Source organism: Amblyomma mixtum, chromosome 10 (assembly GCF_055824585.1).
Source record: "Amblyomma mixtum isolate Tamu chromosome 10, ASM5582458v1, whole genome shotgun sequence".
Taxonomy (NCBI): Eukaryota; Metazoa; Arthropoda; class Arachnida; order Ixodida; family Ixodidae; genus Amblyomma; species Amblyomma mixtum.
The window spans coordinates 158,097,141-158,116,423 of NC_143021.1; the positions used below are offsets into that span (position 1 = coordinate 158,097,141).

The 19,283-nt window shown below is 46.7% G+C and overlaps 1 protein-coding gene across 2 annotated transcripts in view; it reads right to left on the reverse strand.

Annotated features, from left to right (window-relative positions):
• The window catches only part of LOC149327467 (pecanex-like protein 4), a 132,932-nt gene extending 114,481 nt beyond the window's left edge, over positions 1 to 18,451 (reverse strand). For both annotated transcript variants that reach the window (XM_089565155.1, XM_089565154.1), the window contains exons 1-2: positions 18,125 to 18,451; positions 10,487 to 10,612 (exon numbers count right to left, since the gene is read on the reverse strand). In XM_089565155.1, coding sequence (XP_089421281.1) covers positions 10,487 to 10,612; positions 18,125 to 18,400 — 402 coding nt within the window. In that variant the 5' untranslated portion in view covers positions 18,401 to 18,451. The remainder of the gene's footprint in view (positions 1 to 10,486; positions 10,613 to 18,124) is intronic.
• Between the last annotated feature and the right edge of the window lie 832 nt (positions 18,452 to 19,283).

The window sequence follows — 19,283 nt, forward strand, 5'->3', positions numbered from 1 at the left end:
GATTGTTATTATTGCGAGCGCGGTAGATTAGAAGACCTAACCTAAGATTAAGGAGGCATTTCAATGGCAGAATGTTTAGGTCAGAGTAAAGAGGTGAAGCAGTGGCTGTGTATGGGCTGAAAGATAGAATTCGAAGCGCTTGATTTTGAAGATGAGAAATACATGACATATGGCATGAATAGATATTACCCCATGATGATAGGCAATAATTAAGGTGACTGTTAATGAAAGCATAGTACAGGGATAAGAGAACATGGCGTTGAAAGAAAAGTCTAGTTTTTATTAACACCCTTATTCCAAATGAAATTTTTTTACTGATAGATTTGGTGTGTAGATGAAATTTTAGATGACAGTCAAGCGTGATGCCGAGAAATGTAACGGATTCGGAGGCAGTGATAATATGATGTCCAAGATAAACGGCTGGGCTCGGGATGACATGCTTTTGATGAGAGCGGAATAACATGAAAGTGGTTTTTGTAGGATTAAGTTGTAGTAAGTTATTTTCACACCATAAAACAATATTCTGTAAGTCCATGTTTAATTTGTTTATTAGGCTTGTGAAATTGCTATCCTGAGTGAATAATGTCGTATCATCCGCGTAAAGTATACATCTTGTGTTAATTAAGGACAAAGGTAAGTCATTGATGAAAATGAGAAAAAGAAGCGGACCTAAAATGGAACCTTGTGGCACTCCTAAATTAATAGTTAAAGGGGAAGACAATGTTTCTTGTAGCTGGACAACTTGTATACGGTTAGTGAGATAACTGCGTAAAAGAGCTAGAGCAGGCCCACAGATGCCTAGAGATTCTAATTTAGTGTACAGTATAGTGTGGTTAATTGTGTCAAATGCTTTGGTGAAATCTAAGAAAACAGCACCGGCAAACAACCCATTATCAATATATTGCTTAATACTGTCTGTGAATTCGATTAAAGCTAGTTCTGTGGAGTAATTAGGCCGGAATCCAAATTGCTGATCTGCTAACAGCTGGAATTTAATGAGGTAGTACATTATGCGATTAACAATTAACTTTTCTATTATTTTACTAAAGAAAGGCAATATAGTTATTGGACGGTAGTTACTTAGGCATTCTTTGTCGCCTTTCTTGAATATCGGCGTCACCTTACCTTTTTTAAGTTCAGTTGGAAAAACACCAGTCCTAAATACTAAATTAATAATGTGACTAAGAACATTAGACAGCTCACGACCCACCAGCTTTACTTTGAAAGAAGGAATTTCATCGATCCCAGGAGCGGTATTTTTTAGGCTAGAAATTATTTGGAAGACTTCGTCTGGTGAAGTAGGGCGCAAGTAAAAAGAGTGAGGGCATCGACGAGGGCCACAGTAACTACTTGGAGGCGGGGAACCGCGGCGCGAGAAGAAGGAATTAAATGCATTAGCAATGTCAGTTTGATCAGTTAAAGTACACTCACCGTCAGAGACTTTCGTTATGCTCGTTTTGTTTTCAGCTATATTCAGAAATTCCTTAATTGTTACCCAATTCTTACGAGTGTCATTTCCATTTCTAAGTATTTCATTTTGGTAGTAATCTTGTTTGGAGCGTTTAAGTGCTGCGGAGAGAGTATCTGAGTATTTTTGATAGCGCTGTTTTAGGCGCACGTTAAATGGCTGCTTTCTAACCTTTTTGAGAAGGTTATTTTTTTTATTTATACAGCTTAGAAGGCTTTTGGTTATCCATGGATTCCGGGGAACTGAGTACCAATGAGTGATGGGAGTTACCGATGTGCATGAGCTAATTATTTCTTTGAGCTTCGCAGAAAATTTACTGGACGCTTTATTGGCGCATGTTTCTTGTAGTATGCTATCCCAGTTAGTCTCAGCCACTATCGCAACAAACCGGTTTCTATCAAATGTTTGCTTATAGCGTTTTCTGGGGGGCGTGTTATTAGGGCATTCAATTAACAGGAAAGTGGGATAATGGTCCGTGATATCAAAGTTGATGACTCCTGCTGTTTGAGGCGTAATGACATTAGATAATATATGATCAATGAGGGTGCTAGAGCCTCGATGAGCAATGCGCGTTGGTGACGCCAGTAATGACTCCAAACCATGGCCGAGAAAGCATTTTGTGTATACAGAACAAGAGCTGTCAGAAATGTCAGTTATGTCAATATTAATGTCACCTACGATTACAATGTTCTTGTTTTCACGATTTAGAATTTGGAGGATGACTTCTAGTTCGTGGCAAAAGTGCTCGTAAGACGCGGATGGTGAGCGATAGATACTACCAATGACAGTGTTTCTGTGTGAAGCAAAAATTGCTTTGTCAAATTCTAACCATACTGATTCGCACTTTTCTGTTTGAAACGCGATGTCGTGACGGCGTTTGTAGGATATAGCGTTAGAAATAAAGATAGCAGATCCTCCGTGTCGATCAGCTGACCTGTGATAGTATTCATTGTGATAGCCAGGAAGAGCAAACAGCCTATCATCGTCGGATGACAGCCATGTCTCAGAAAGACAAATGATTGAAAAGGCGTGATCAACGAGCGTTAAAAAGTTTACTAAGTCATCGTAATGCCTTGGTAAACTGCGAGAATTAAAATGAATAATAGACTTATGGGTATCAGCTGAATTAAGAAGGAGGCTTTTAAAGTGGTCTAGTGAGAAGTGCATGATGATTATTGATATGTGGTGCTCCTTTTACGTGAAGACTGAAAGATCATCAACTCCAGAGATACGGTAGACGTCGCTATCCTTGGTCTCCCTTGCCTTGATACGGCCATTGTCTACCCACACAAACTCCCAGTTTTTTTCTTTTTTCAGAGCCAGTGCTTTGCCAAGAAGACGTTTGTTCTCTGGGGTTAGGTGATCGTTCACGTAGATGGGCTTGTCATTGTCAGCATGGACCTTAAATCCGATGGAGCTCATGGAGATGCGTGCTTTTCTTGCCTACATGCCCATATGTACGGAACTGGTCATTCTCTATTTACATTCGTAGATCGCAGCGATTCCTCCTACCACTCCTAGCGCGGTGGAGCAGCGCAGTCAGCCGGTAGGGCTTCTGAGATCCAGGTTTCTGTTCCCCAGCAACCTACCGCGACCAGTGATTAACTGCCACCTAACGCGGTGGGAAGGTTATGATGGCGTTACAAGGTCACGTGACCTAAGGGTCAGGCGCCAATTGCTTTTCGCCCACTACGACGACGCCGGATTTTCTGCACAACAGGCGCATTCACGCAATCGCGTTAATATTGTTACGGGGCGGAAAGCTGAAGAACCAGAGCGAGCGCTCCACCCGCGCCTCGACCGCTTCTTCGTCGTCCTAGTACGTGACAATATATTATACAGTCAAGCATCTAAAGAAAGCCTCTTACGAAAGTAATAGAGCCAAGTCCGGATATTTCTGATTGCTGGCTATATCGAACAGAAAGATTATCTTCTGAAAATGTTCTGTGAAAGTATGGGAAAGTCGCGCACTGTATCGAACTCCAATTTTACCGTTCATGGTAGAGAGAGGGCAGGCATATCGTTCCTTGATACACACAAGGTGATCAAGGGAGGAGAAAGAGTCAGGGTGCTTAGCCGGACATTCGATATATCGAACCGCGCTCCACTCCCTCACAAGTGGCGCTTCCCCTAACGACGCTTTTTGATCACTCTTCGGGCAGGGAGACGGGTCGACTGCGCGGCCTTGGGGACCTCCTGCCAGTGCTGGCACTGTGAACCACGTGACGTGTTGGACGTGGGGAGTGCTTGGGGGCGGCCTTGGATATCTTGTACCAGTGCGGTGAGGCCATCTGCCAAACTAAAGCTAAAGGCCCACAACTACTCTCATATTTCGCCCAAACCAGCCAAAATATCTTCAGAACAAAGAGTATAACTCTGCGTCAAGGTATTGACTTCTTCATTCTGTCAACACCTATCGACAAGACCTACCTACTAAGACGAAAATAACCCTTTTTTTTAAACTTCGCCTAGACAACCACTCAATCATCCCCATCTACATGCATCCGTTAAAAGGTCAAGAACCCAACGATATACAAAGAGTGAGAACACTTGGAAGCCACTTTTCTTCACGTAACTGATAGCAAAAATATCACGGTTATTTCATTAGCGAACAATCACGCAAGGAAAGAATGAAAACTCAAATCACAATTTCCCTTTTCTGCAAAGCTGCTGATCGCTTGATTAAAATAGGTGTGTTTTGCAAGTTCTCTTCAATCGATAATAATGCGAGAACTGAAAGCCTAGACTGACCCATTGTTGATTTCAAGTAGTTTTCGATTAGTTCCAGCTTGGAAAAACTCCTTTCACACTGCGCCCCAGTCACACATATCGTGAGAAATAGTTGCAGTCCTAATGAACGGGGGGAAAGGGAATCTACAAAATCCCACTTAGTAAAGAATGTTAGGAAGTCCATTGCTGCCCAGTTGTTGGCGTATTGGGGTCCAATTCCGGCTGCTTTAAGGTTTCTCCTCATCCTAGGAAGTTCGGTCAAAAGTGCGCTGTCAGACAGCTCGTCGTAGCATGCGTTCAGTTTCGGAATAGGAACTTTTAGCTCTCCCTCAGTTGAATACAGAAGGCTTTTCGCTTCAAGACGTTCAAACAAAGCTCTGAGGTCTAGAATCGCTTTTGACCTAATGCAGAGCTCGGAATAAAATCTATCAATGCACTTTACCCTCTTATTTATTTAAGCGAAAGCCTTTAATCCTCATGACCTGCAGGGAATGCGAGATATGCAAAAAAAACAAAAAAAAACAGTCCTGCCGACCTTCACCTCGTGCAGACATACTGAAAAAGAACACAATCTGACTCGAGAAATCTTGCAAGCATGGGCCATCCGTGATTTGCGGGAGCAATCAGACAGCTCTCCTTCGGTTGGCCTAACGAAGAAAGAAATGAATTTGCTGCGTAGCGATGCATGCCGATAATGATAAGAAATTATTCAATGTGTTGGCAGTTCCTCAGTATATATATGCCGCTTTTCTAATAACTGTTCAGTTGTCAGCGCAACATCGTCTTCTTCGTATGTGTCTGTTACTTCTTGGTCTTCATTTCTCTCTGCTGCTGTTTTTAACTGCTAATATCACCGTTATCGATAAGAACGGGGACGTCAAGGACTTGAAAAATTACAGGTCGATCAGCTTAGTGTCTGCCTACAAGTTATTTAATAACATAGAATAAGGTAGACCTTAGATAACTAAATGACCAGGCAGGCTTTCATAAAGTCTACTCGACAATAGACCATATTCACACATCAATCGACAGAGAAATGCGCAGAATGTAACCAATACCTGCATAGATTACGACAAAGCATTTGACTCAGTGGACATCTCCGCAGTCATGCAGATAGTACGGGCTCAGGATGTATGTCTTAAAATAAAAATACTGGAAGATATTTGTAACGTCTATACAGCCACTACAGTCATCCATTAAAATAATGTTTGTCATGAAAAGTTATATGTGAAATGATCCATGTATTTTTGTGTGCACACTCCTGTTGAAGCCTGACCAACACTGACGGTATTGAGAAATAAGTAGACAAATTTTCAATAAATAAGTAAGAATATTCGGAAAAGTAAAGTAATGTCCAACAGTCTCGGAAGGAAACAACAGTTTACGATTGATAGCGAGGCGCTGGAAATGGTAAAGGAATAATTTCGAGGGGGCACTTCGGTGGTCTAAAGTGCGATGAGGCGAAAGCCTTTTCCGCAGTGCTCTCCAGTGTCCTTACGCTAGACAAGGAGACTTGCATAAGCGTTGGCAGAAAGTTGGCGTAGCATGTGGATGGGCGGCGCCATCTATTGTAAACACCACAAATCACAAACTTTTATGTAACGGACGGACAGAGTCATGGCCCCGATTATTAGCCATTAAAGGCTTTTCGCCTTAATACTTAGGGCAGGTAGCGACAGCAGATCCGGATCACGAGAGGGAAATAACTAGAAGAATAAGGATGGGGTGGAGCGCATATGGCAGGTTTTCTCAGATCATGAGCGGCAGTTTGCCAATATCCCTCAGGAGAAAAGTATACTACAGCTGTAGTTTACCTGTACTCACCGATAGGACAGAAAAGAGGAAGATAACGAAAAGGGTTCAGCTTAAGTTGACGACAACGCAGCGAGCTATGGAAAGAAAAAAATTGCGCCTCTCCCGTAACCGAGAGTAGAGTAAGCATGAAATGTTTACAGGCCTAACACAGGCTCCTATGCTCGGCTTAAGCAGCTGTGACGGTGGCGGCATTGAAATCCAGGACGATGCAGAAGCCTACGCGGATACGAGGAGACGCAGGCCTGACAAGAATGTATATGCAGCGCGTTCGAATACTCCGCGAGCGTGTATACATCTGCCTGCCAGAGGGGGAAAGGGCATGAAGGCCCTGCGGCCGGTCTTTTACATGCGTGAGTGTAGGACCGCAGCGCCATCCTTGGGGAGCGCGCGAAAGCAGTTTTTCAGCCGAAAGCCCTTCTCGCCCTGGAGCTCCCCTCTTTCTCTAAGCGGCCTTCTCTCAAAGCCCCTAACAGATCACATATGACAACGAAGTGTATTGTGGCATGTATGTGCTTTTTGCACGCGTTATTAGAAATCGGAAATTATAATTCCGTGCATTATCAAATGCACAGCTCGACTGATATCTTGATGAACATTGAGAAGACACTGGCAGCAGTTATTTTTTGTGACTCGTTTGGAGAGCAACCGGCGCTTGTATGCCGGTCCCGTAGGAGGGCTTAGAGAGTCTCGTTGAATGTCGTTGGGTGTCTGTGGCATACGGCCGTACATCTGTTTTTGCAGCCAGCGTCCGCTCCAGCGTACGCGGTTGCTGCGACGCGCGTCTTTACTCTTTTTTTTTCGCTCTTCTCTTGTCTTTCAACTCGACTCTATCCGCACGAGACAGCGGTGGTGGCTCGGCTTGAGCCAGTTGGCAGGTCCGTGCACTTTTCTTTTCATTCTTCTCTCAGTCGCAACCAACCAATCTCGTTAAGTCTCGTACGGTGCCCGGATGTTCTCGTTTCAGAGCCCGGACGAGTGGATTTCAGTGCCCGGATGATGGCTCTCGGTCTCGGCGTGACGTCACCACACTGCCGACAACGGGAGCTAAAAGCATTTCATGCTTAAAATGATAGGTGCAACGTTAAGAGACCAGAAGCGGACAGAGTGGGGGAGGGAACAAACGCGGGTTAATGACATCTTAGTCGAAATCAAGAGGAAGAAATGGGCAGGGCATGTGATGCGAAGGCTGGATAACCCCTGGTCCTTAAGGGTAACAGTGGATTCCAAGAGAAGGCAAGCATAGCAGGGAGTGCCACAAAGATAGGCGGGAGGATGAGATTCAGAAGTTTGTGGGGATACGGCGGCCGCAACTGGCGAAGGACAGGGTTAATTGAAGAGACATCGGAGAGGCCTTTGCCCAGCAGTGGGCGTAGTCAGGCTGACGACGATGATGATGGTAGTGATAATTGCGATGATGATGCTATTCCCTCGTAACCGCTTGCCTATGCACAAAAAAAATTTGTTTCCCAAGAAAAAAATTTCTGTTCCTGGAATAATGAGGGCACTTCTGTAAGTCATTTTTTTTTAAACCATAGTGGCTAACTACCAATCGTGGTGGTGACAAAGGACGCAAGAGAGAGTCGGTCTGAATTGCACTATCTTGCATTGCAACGTGGGCAGGCGTTACCTGAGAGTTACTTATGTACCTGATCACACATTTCAATGTAACTTCTTTCCAGCAAGACTTTCGTTTGAGCTAGTTGGTTGCAGCATGACATAATTTGCGCAAAAGCGTACTGGCGCGAAAAGACGGAGGCAAACGCACAGAAGACAGGACTGGCGCCAACAAGTTCGTTATTCAAAAAAGTCACTCTATAACCATTACCAGCCGTAAATACAATCAAAAAGATACAGGAAAAAAAAGATAGAAAAAGGTGAATAAATAAGAGATACCTGCCGAAACGACAGAAGCAAGGATTACAATGTTGGGAGTGATCCGCTAAGAAACCCAGTCTTTTATTCTGACATCGACAAAGACGGCTGACTCACGCAGATAGGCCACCTCTGCTCGATGTAATATGCTTCAATTATTTCGCGTTCTAATTTGTCTTTGGACCCCGCAATGAATCTAATGTTTTCAAAACACGGACAGCATTTGCAGCTGTTTCAGTGCGTGGTCATGTGACTACCGTAACCGTACCGTAATTATCGTAATCTTGTGCTGCCTCACTCTTTCATTGAAGCACTGCCCAGTCTGGCCGATATATTCGTGGCCACAGCTTGTAGGTATGATGTACGCAACATCAGCTGTGCACTGAGCGGCGAGAATGTGCTGATTCTTTTTACACTGCTTAACAGTCTTTTCTCTGTTCAGAACATCAACGCGCGATAGCCGATGAATATAGGAAATCACATTCATCGGATGTTTCTCATTGTCTTTGTTCTTTTCACCCTGATCACTCTTCAATGTTGGCTTGCGTTTCTTGAGAAGGTCCTCACAAATACTTGTGACAAGGTGTTTTTGCTACCCAGCTTGGCGAATGCGTTTTGTTTGCGCATCAAATCTGCGTGCCATCTCATACTCGCAAGATTTTTCCAAGGCTGCATTCAGGCATGTCGCAACGATTCCTCGCTTGATTAGCATGAGATGTGCACAATTGAAAGGCAGTAGCTCTTTGCATGATCTGCGGTTGTAGAACCAACATACATGACCGTCCAGCTTAAACACAAGTCTCAAATCAAGAAGCTGCAGGCTGAACTTCTTACGTGAAAAGAAGCCCCTTAGATTCACTGCTAATAATGGTGAATATGTCTTCAAGGTTGGCGCTTGGTTCCGAACGTACGTGATTGGCGAGCACAATTAGATAGTCGTCCATGTATCTGACGTTAGCGGTCAATAAAAGCCTGTCATTAAAAAGTTTGTCAACACACGATAAAAAAAATCACTCAAAATAGGGGCAAGACATGAACCAGCGCAACATAAAATTGATGATAGAATAAAACGGCAGTCGATGAAAGGCAAAATTCCAAATGTGTTAAAACGTCATTACAGATAATGCATGTTTCGTCCTGAAAATACAGTTCGCCTTTGCGTGCAATCTTCTCTTTGATGGCAATTAATATTTGATTGGGTTTGATTTGGTTTGGTTTATGAGGGTTTTGCGTCCCAAAGCAACTCAGGCTATGAGGGACGCTGTAGTGAAGGGGTCCGGAAATTTCGGCCATGTGGGGTCGATATTTCCACCTAAAGCCCCTACCTCTACAGCGCCACCTAAAGTCATATCTCTAGACGAACCTTTTCTGATCCGGAGTTCCAGTGAGGTGGTTCAAAAACTTTGGCTGCCCGGAGCATAGTCCGCTTTTTCGGTTGATGTTACTGACCTGTTCTATTCCATTCCAGTTGCGCCAAACTCGCCGTTTCGTAACAGCGTGTCTCACTATCTTCGACTCCAGCATCGCACTGCCTGCTACACCTTGCTTGCTTTCCTTTGCACAACCTCGCCTTCGACTTCCCTACGGCGAAAGGAAGAGGGCACCGTGGCGTGCATGCCTGCAGCCGCACTGTGGCCTGCTTCGCAGAGAGCATGTAAGAAGGAAAACCGAGGGGAGGTCTTTCCAGTGCTGCGGTTACTTAGAGTACTGTATACTATAAGAACCACGTGACTGTATCCAGAAGAACAACGCGGCAGAAGTCACGTGACTCTGAAGGCCATCTTAGTAAAGGTGTTTTAGTAGCTGCGGTTGATTGGTCGCGCTTCCGGCTTCAGAAAAAAATTCGCTGGCGGTTTAGCTCGGGATAATCATGAATTACCGTGCGCTAGCACGGTTAGCTGTGGTTTTGCATGGTTTATCTTGACTTTCTATGGTGACGTTTAGTCATGGCAAGTCATGCAAAGTCATGGCAAATCGTGATGAGCAATGATAGGCACCTTAAGGAAAGTAATATACAGCGCAAAAAGCAGGGACAGCAGAGAAGACACAAAGCCAGCGCCAGTCCTGTTGTTTGTGTCTTCTCTGCTGTCCCTTTTTTTTGCGCTGTTTAAGATGAGCCCCCGACTGCCCATACCAAAATTTTGAATAATGGGCATGTTTGTTCATGGTAATTTGCGCTAAGTCCTGACAAATCATGCTGGGTCATGGTAGCGTTGTTTAGGAATAGTAAGTCATGTTAGTCTATGGGAAATCTCATTCTACATATTCACAGATCCCTGGGAGTCCTCATACGACTACTGGTGCAGCGGTTAAGCGCTGCACCACTGCGCTGCGATGACAGGTGCTGCCGTCGGTGAGGCTTGTGAGACGCAGGTTGCTCTTCCCGAGCAACCCCTGGCGACCAATGATCAACTGAACTGCCGCCTGCCACGGTGGTATACACCTGGCAGGTTATCCACAACCCGGCGGGCACCCTGTCACAAGACCGGAGACCACACAGCAAACTGACAGACAACGGGTGTTTGGCTGAATGTTAGCTATAGTGCTAGCGCAGTAAGCGCCTCTGTTCTCTTCCACGGCGGCGACCGAACAAGAGCCCACCTGGGAAGGCAGCGCCTGTGCCGTGACAGACGCCACTGCCGCCGCCGCAACCAGGGCGCAGCACAGCACTTCGACCAGGGAGCGCGCGGGCACCGACGCGGGCAGGGGTCTCTCCATGGCCTTGAGCTGCACCAGAAGACCGCGTCTCAGTGACAAGCGTAGTGGACCATCATCATCATCAGCCTAACTACGCCCACTGCAGGGCAAAGGCCTCTCCCATGTCTCTGCAATTAGCCCTGTCCTTCGCCAGTTGCGGCCACCGTATTCCTGCAAATCTCATCCGCCCACCTAACTTTCTGCCGCCTCCTGCTACACTTGCCTTCTCTTGGAATCCACTCCACTACCCTTAAGGACCAGCGGTTATCTTGCCTTCGCATTACATGCCCTGCCCAAGCCCATTTCTTCCTCTTGATTTCAACTAGGATGTCATTAACGCGCGTTTGTTCCCTCACCCACTCCGCCCTCTTTCGATCTCTTAACGTTACACCGATCATTTTCCTTTCCATAGCTCGCTGCGTTGTCCTTAACTTAAGCTGAACCCTCTTTCTTAGCCTCCACGTTTCTGTCCCATACGTGAGTATCGGTAAGATATCGCCGTGCCAGGATGGAAATGACGAGACGTAGGGACTGTAGGCCTTGGGGCCACATGCAAACACTACGAATGAAGCAGTCCAGGCTGTTATGGGGTAGTTAATGTTTGAAGGGTGTGAGGCAAAGAGAAGAACGGCAGTAAGAATAACGTTTCAGGCATACTAATGAGAAGCTATGGAGTCTTCGAGTACTTATACCGATGCAGTATCGATACTACATGGAGGCGAAGAACAAGATAATAAATAAATACAGCAATAATAATAAATACAAAAGTCAAAGGGAAGAAACCGATAGTAAGACAGCTTTGAAACAAAAGGTACGATCCTCAGAAAACACTAACCAGCAAAAAAAATGCTGTATAAGCCATTGTTGGAGCGCTATATAGAACGGCTAAATCTAAGATTCAAAGGGAAAACTTACTTAACAATTCCACAAAGAGCTATTTGCTTTTCGAGGCCAGTGCTGGATGTTTGAAGACTTTGATGTTTGAGGATGTTTGAGGATGTTTGAGGAAAATTTGAAACCACGGATGAGGTTTGCTGTAGCTGCACGCAATACAGGGAAACGATAGATCATATTCTCCAGCCCTCAGTACACGGTGTTGCCGCAGGAACCCGCGAAGCACTATGGTTTTCAGAATAGCCAGAACATGCTGACTTTTCACAAAGTGGAAACAAGTAAGAGGTGACTAGAGGATTGATGGAAAATGTTCAGATAGTATTATAGAAATGGAAAGAAAATTGTCAGTTAATCCGAAGATAATGAGCACTCTAGGAATTAATGACTAGGCGACACCTGTGCCACCCCGATAGAAAGAAGAGGGCAATGATGTTTCTACACACGCGTTCGCGGTGGACCTGCGGGCCGCGCTGAGTCGAGGGCATCTCCTTTGTTTCCGAGACCGCTACCCTCACACGCTCTAATGGTGCCTGGAAACGCAGGCTAAAGTGCGCGAAGTGGTGACAGTCATCATGCTCACAGGTATCACAGTGCTTAGGAAGATACCACCTGCGTGAATCATCCAAGGAATTCGCATGCTCTAATAATATTATGTTGAGGCAGCGGCCCGTTTGCCCGATGTACACCACAGCTCAGCAGAATCTCGTAGATTACATTCGATCTACAATGAAAAAACTTGTACCTGTGGTTAGTGTCACACTCGACCTTCTTTTGCTTATCTTTCCTCGCTAAATTGCACAAACGCGACAGCTAGCAAGGTGCAGAGAAAACAGGCCTCTACCCCCAATGTACCGGCGAGCCTCTTCATACTGCGCGAGACCTTGTGAACATAAGGTATAACTAGCACTTCCGCCTCTCCTGTGTTTCCGCCCCCAGAGGCTTTGATTTTGGGCGTAAGGACTTCAGCAAGGACTCAGCGACTGCCTGAAGAAGGGCAAGAGGAAAACCAGCAGGCCGAAGGCGATCAACCTGAGCATCAAAGATAACTTGAACCTTAGGAGGACAGGACTTGGCTAGCGATGCCCTGAGGCACGTTAACACATTGCCCCTCTTAACTAGCTTCGAATGGCACGAGTCAAATGGTAGGTCAGTCTCTTTTGATCTAGGCATGTACGCCCAGCAGAGGTAGTTAGGATCGTTGAAGAAAATTTCAAGTCTAACAAGAGTTATCAGGAAGTTGAGTTGTGAAATTAGAACTGGCAAGTGTACACTTAAAAGATGCTAAAACCTCCCTCGCCACCTGTGTCGAGTCGTCGTTGTGGTCAGTATTTAAAGTATTCAAAAGTCGTCGACGTATCTGAACACCAGAACGATACGTTCTTCAGAAAGTGCCTACGATAGCGAGCGGTCAATTTCAGCTAAAATTATCTTAGTAAAAACAGGAGCTGCACACGACCCGACACAGATTCCGTGTTTCTGCGCATAAAATTTATCCTGATAACTCACAATTGTGGAGATAAGATATACCTTAAGCCATTCCAAAAAACCTGCTACAGAAATACCACACGCATTCTGAAAAGGCATAGCACCGGAGCGCTGTAAACAGCTTGGAAAAGTTCTCATCGTGGAATTACTATTCTTCTTTTCTTTTTGGAAACTGAAACTCGCTTTAATAATGGCCGATGAGGAATCAAACTTTGCGGTCTTGCCTCAGAAGCTTTTTGGTGAAAAATCCATGTCAGCTATTTTAAAGAACTTTCGGAGCACCGACTTGAAGCCGTCTAATGCTAAGACAGAGGCGGTTGCACTTTTGAAGGATCTGAAACTCAACCGGAAAAAAAGTGAAGTGGTGAAGAATAAGGTCCTAGTGTTCGCTGTGTTTTCAGCGCCAAGAGCCATAAGATGCGCTTACAGAAACATTGTTACAGAAACTGGAACCTGGCAAGCTGTGATGAGTCAGTACCTTCAGCGCGTCTGGGAAGTCTGGCCCCCGTGACTCGACACGATCAGCAGCTCGGACCGAGTGACGGAAGTGTTAAGGGGCAGCGTGTCTGCTGTTAACTCGGGCTTCTTGGTTGACATCGACGAGTTGTTCTACTGCCTTCCCTGCGATTGCATGTTCCGTGCAGTCCGGAACTGTATTGAAAGCTGAGGTGCTGCGTCTTTTGAGAATGCGTACGATATTTCTGTAGCAGGTTTTTTGGAATTGCTGAAGGTATATCCTACCTCCACAATTGTGACTTATCAGGACAAATTTTATGCGCAGAAACGCGGAATCTGTGTCGGGTCGTGTGTAGCTCCTGTTTTTACTGAGATCCTTTTAGCTGAAATTGACCGCTCGCTATCATAGGCACTATCTGAAGAACGTATCGTCCAAGTGTTCAGATACGTCAACGACTTTTTAATCATTTTAAATATTGACCACAATGCGGCACAGGTGATGAGGGAGGTTTTAGCATCTTTTAAGTGTGCATATGCCAGTTTTAATTTCACAGCTGAACTTCCTGATAGCTCTTGCTTAGATTTAAAATTGTTTTTTTAACAATCCTGACCACCTCTGCTGGGCGTACATGCCTAGGTCAAAAGTGGCTCTCGTATCATTTTAGTCGTGCCATTCGAAGCTGGTTAAGAGGGGCAATGTGTCAACGTGCCACAGGGTGCCGCTAGCCCAGTCCTGTCCACATAATGTTCAGGTTAGTTTTGATGCGCAGGTTGATCGCCTTTGGCCTGCTGGTTTTCCACTTGCCCTTCTCCAGGCAGTCGCTGAGTCCCTGCTGAAGTCCTTACGCCCAAACTCAAAGCCTCTGGGGGCGAAACACAGGAGAGGCAGAAGTGCCAGTTATACCTAATGTTCACAAGGTCTCGCGCAGTATGGAGAGGCTCGTCGGTACATTGGGGGTAGAGGCCTATTTTTTCACCACCTTGCAAGCTACCGCGTTTGTGCAATTTAGCGAGGAAAGATAAGCAAAAGAAGGTCGAGTGTGGCACTAACCACGGGTACAAGTTTTTGCATTGCAGATCGTATGCAATCTATGAGATTCCGATGAGCTGTGGTGTACTCCGGGCAAACGGGACACTTGCATCAAGATTAGATTATTAGAGCATGCGAATTCATTAGCTGATTCACGGATGCAGTATCTTCCTAAGCACTGTAAGACCTGTAAGCATGATGACTGTCAGCACTTCGCGCACTTTAGCGTGCGTTCCCTGACACCCTTGGAGCGTGTGGGGGTAGCGGTCTCGGACACAAAGGAGATGCCCTCGACTCAGCGTGGCAAGCTCAATGGAGACCAGCTACCAAGTGACAAGAGGTTTTTGATCGTTTGGTGCCAAGCTTTAGCCGTTAGCAAGCCAAATAATGAGTCGGAGCCAAAGGTTCACAAACAAAGCAAACTTTATAAAGCAATGAGATGATACAGAGGATTTCACAATAACTAGTACAAGCACATACAAAGTGATTATCAAAACAATTCAACTTATGCAAAATTAATATCGCGAGAGACTACAATACAAAAGGGATATTACACCTAAAGTGCACTACCACAAGAGAGAGGCAAACAAACAAAACACAACTTGTTCACCGGGCACTGCGAAAGTCCGATGACCAGAGGTTCACGACGATGCCGTCCCGCAGACAGGCACGCGCTGCCTCGTTGGTCCGTGGCTGGGGCAAGTGTTGTTGTCCGGGGAGCCGAGCGGGCGCGCTTCGATGAAGCTTAAACGGCGGCTCGGACTAAACTGACAGCGGTCAACGCCCTTCTTATATAGGCTCGCTCCACGTCTGTCTGTTCCTCGCGCCAAGGCTGGCGCGCACATACCCACAGTATCGGCCGTGCAGTCTCCTTCTCGCGTCGGGCGCGCGTCCCCCGTTGGTCAAAACGCCGGGAGTGGCTTCGAGGAGCTTCCAGAATGTTCTGTCGTGGCGCCGCCGCCGACGCGCCAGTAAAGAGGGGGAGGACATCTCTTAGCACACGCAAGGCTACACCCTCTTCGTCAACATCGCGTAGAAACGACTCCGAGAGTATAGAACATTCGACGTGATGGCTGACGCAATCCCCCCGCGTGCCGTGTCGGCATGCGGTGGTGGAGGGGCAGCTACACACACAAGGCTAGCTCTAAGGGGTTTCCTTCTCCCCCGTTTCACGACGCGCGCTGGCGAGATCCGTCCGTGCGGCGATGTTTTTGTTTCTTTGTTTCAAAAATGCGTCGAATTTTGTGACAAGGACCAATGTGGTCTATCGAATCCCGCTATCATACGGAAAATGTTACATCAGCCGAACTGGAAGTTACGTTCGCCTCATGGGGCATGAGATTCTTGCAGCTGCTATATCAGGCCATGGACACTTGGCGGCACACTGCGAACGGTGTGAACATGATGAAAAAGATTGTACCCCATTTTCTGCACAGACACATGTGATATCTGTACACGCGGACCAGAAGGAGCGAGAGATACTGGAAGCTCTTGTTATAGGCGTAGAAAGGCAATCGTGCGTGAGCAAACCGAATGTTTGTATTTCTGCTAAGGAATTGAAGTCCTTGTAATTGGAGCTGCCGTCGCGCATGCGGATTGGTTGTAGACTTTTTTTGGCACCTGATCGTAGCCTATAGATGAATGGTCTCTCTAGGCATAAAGTGTGCTGAACGCTTGTGTTGCCTTCTCCTCTCATTTGGTCCCTGTTATTTAGCGCTACTACAATCTCTCAATCTAAAAGCCAACTAGCCAAGCTTTCTGCCTTACATGTATCGTACCGGAACTCAGCTACGGGGCAGAAACGTGGAGGCTTACGAAAAGGGTTCAGCTTAAGTTAAGGACAACGCAGTGAGCTATGGAAACTGCAAGAGACCGGAAGCGGGCAGAGTGGGTGAGGGAACAAACGCGTGTTAATGATATCCTAGTCGAAATCAAGAGGAACAAATGGACTTGGGTAGTGGATGCTTGGAGAAGGCAAGCGTAGCAGGGGGACAGAAAGTTAGGTGGGCGGACGAGATTAAGAAGTTTGCGGGGATACGGCGGCTGCAGCTGCCAAAGGACAGGGTAAATTGGAGAGACGTCGGCGAGGCCTTATCCCTGCAGTATGCGTAGTCATGATGATGATGATGATAGACCTCCAACGTAAACTGGTCCGGCATTTTATTTTGCCAGTGCCTCGCCGGTGAACGGGCACGCAGTTACGAGAAAAATGTTCGAAAACTTTTTCGCAAATTCGAAAGTTTTCCAGCGACTCTAGGTTCGCCCACTTGCTCCCTCTCTCTCTCTGACCTCCCCCTCACGTAGCTTCGTGTTACCCAAGATACCTTGACATTATAACCGCGTTGGATGCCTGCGACAGCACCGCGTTTTTGCAGTCGCTAAACTACATTGATAAAGTCTAGCATGTTAGTGTCTTAGCGATTGCCTCGTCTGTCAGAGGAGTGGCCGCAGCCCAAACGTATGCCGTGGACTCGGAACAGTGTGCTTGGAAGTGCAACCATCTCAATTGTTCCGGAATAAGTAGAGTTTTAGCATAGCGCGACCTGCATTCCGCTATCGTGAACCGCTTTCGCAAGGCTCAGCTGCGCCTGCGCCGATAGCCCTGTGGGTAGTGCGCTATATGAGTAGTCAACAGACACCTTTAGCATATCGTGTTAGAGTTGCCGTTACCTGAGTACCGGGAGCCAGTTAACACACAGTAGCACAATCGGTTCCCACCGACTGGCTGTTCTGCGGACCACACACGATGACTGCTTCGTCAACAGCAGCGACTAAATCGCAGTTTGTGATCCACGGCGCCGAAATGATCGGTGGCTCCCGATGAAGCATCGCGGGTAGCAGTATACTCGTCGTATCAGCGGGGGTCTCGCTGCACTCTTCGCAATTTTACAGGTCACGAGTACAAAACCAAAGAACACCATAGCTGTCGCTGCACCGGCGTCAAGAACACAAGAAGGAACGCCACGCCAAGTGACTCTGACCGGCGCCCCAAATCAGGCGCCCGGGATAACGCGACTGGAGGAGTTCACCAAACACACAGAGGTGTGCAGCGGTTACGACGGCCGCACAGGTATGAAATTCAAAAGGAATAGAGAGAGAACGTTCCTCCTTTCAGAACCATCTGTTGACTCTTGTTCTTTACTGCAGACGCTAGCGCCATTCCCCCCCCCCCCCCCTTTCAGTTACGTTCATAGTTAAGTTCAGTTACGTTCCTCGAATCAGTGGGGACGGAAGTGATTCGCGCTTGCCTCCCCTTATACATACACATACGTACATACGCATATTCTTTATTTCTCTAAAAGAGAAAAAAAAACCCTTAGGCAAAAAGCTGCTTCAGAGTAGCTTGACTAGGCCTGGGGCCCATTACAAGGCAGGAGGGAGAATACAGAATTCACACATAGTAAAGCAAAGGGTCCATTTAGATAATCACTGCAATTTCGAACGCAAAAGAGACGAAACATGTAAGGCTTTTTTTTACCAAATAAATCAAATTGAACATGACACAAATATGACAGGCAAGAAGAACCATAAATGAAATTATAATCAGACATCTAGAACACAACGCTACTAAATAGTTCTAAGCGATAGACATGAGTACAAAATAAGATGTTCACTATGAGATAATAGAAATTAAATGGAGTTAAAGTTGTCCACTGGCGAAGTGTATTTACGCTCACCACTTCCGGCGAAGTGACGCGTGGCGCCCTCCGGCGGTCGAGCAGTGCAGCTGCCGGCGGTGCCAGGGCAGCGGCCAGGGCGCCAAGGGCGCTGGCGGCGGCGGCGCCCAGCGCCCCGGCCTCGACGGCCCCGGTCAGGGCCCCGCCCAGGGCCAGGGGCCACAGCAGCAGCGGCAGCGAGGACGCATTCCCGGAGAAGCCGCCCAGCAGCGTGCACAGCAGGCGGCGCCCGGCGAAGCCCAGCCGCGGCCCGCTCATCACCTCCGCCTCGGCCATGCCGCAATGCGTCTGTCGCGTCGGCTCGAGTACCGCTTTCCTCCAAGTGGTCGCGGCAGAACCTGCGGGTAATTCCCGGTGTAACTACTGTGGCTACTACGGCATAGTTCTCGGCGGGTTGCTCAAGGTGGCTCCACACGTCGGTAGCGTTCCCGCATGTTGTGAGAACCTATTCTATATTCGTATAAAACTTGAGTATACAGTGAAGCTCCGCCCACATTCAGCCTCCGCGCACAGAATTCCTCCACGACAAAAAAGTAGTCCGCTGGTTTAACGCTTCTTGTTACGTAAACAAGAAGCTTATTACAAGAGAAAACATTATGAGGTCTAGAATTTTGATACATGGAATGTTTGATATAGTCAAACATTAAAAAGCTGATTTCGTTTACAGTTGCGATTGGCCAACGGAGTAATACAGGACGCCGCGGACCGCGGCCCACTGTTAGAAACTGCTGTTTTTTTTTAAGTTGTATCCAACTATAATACACCATGCTAGAGACGTCACGCTGCAATAGTAGGAAAGCCGACTGGGGATTCGTGGCCCGCTATCTTCCACAGTTCTGTTGACTCAATAGCCTTTGTCAAGTTTTGTTAAAGCGATGGCATCACAAGCCTCACTGTGCAGATAAAGTGTCGGGCGTGGTCCGGGAACAAAAGAGACTAAAAGGAAGCGGGTCTTTCTGGGGACTGACTCATTTGCTACGACCATTCGTCCTTTTCGGGACCAGCGGCAAAGGGGCTATATGCTGGTCTCATGGGAAAGGGGTGCAACAGTCAGTCCCCGGAAGCAGCCGTTTAAAGAAGATTCAAATCAAGCGGGGTTGCCAGTGTAATTTAGAGTGGGGTAGTTCGGGAGGCAGCGCTTATTACATATAACAATAAG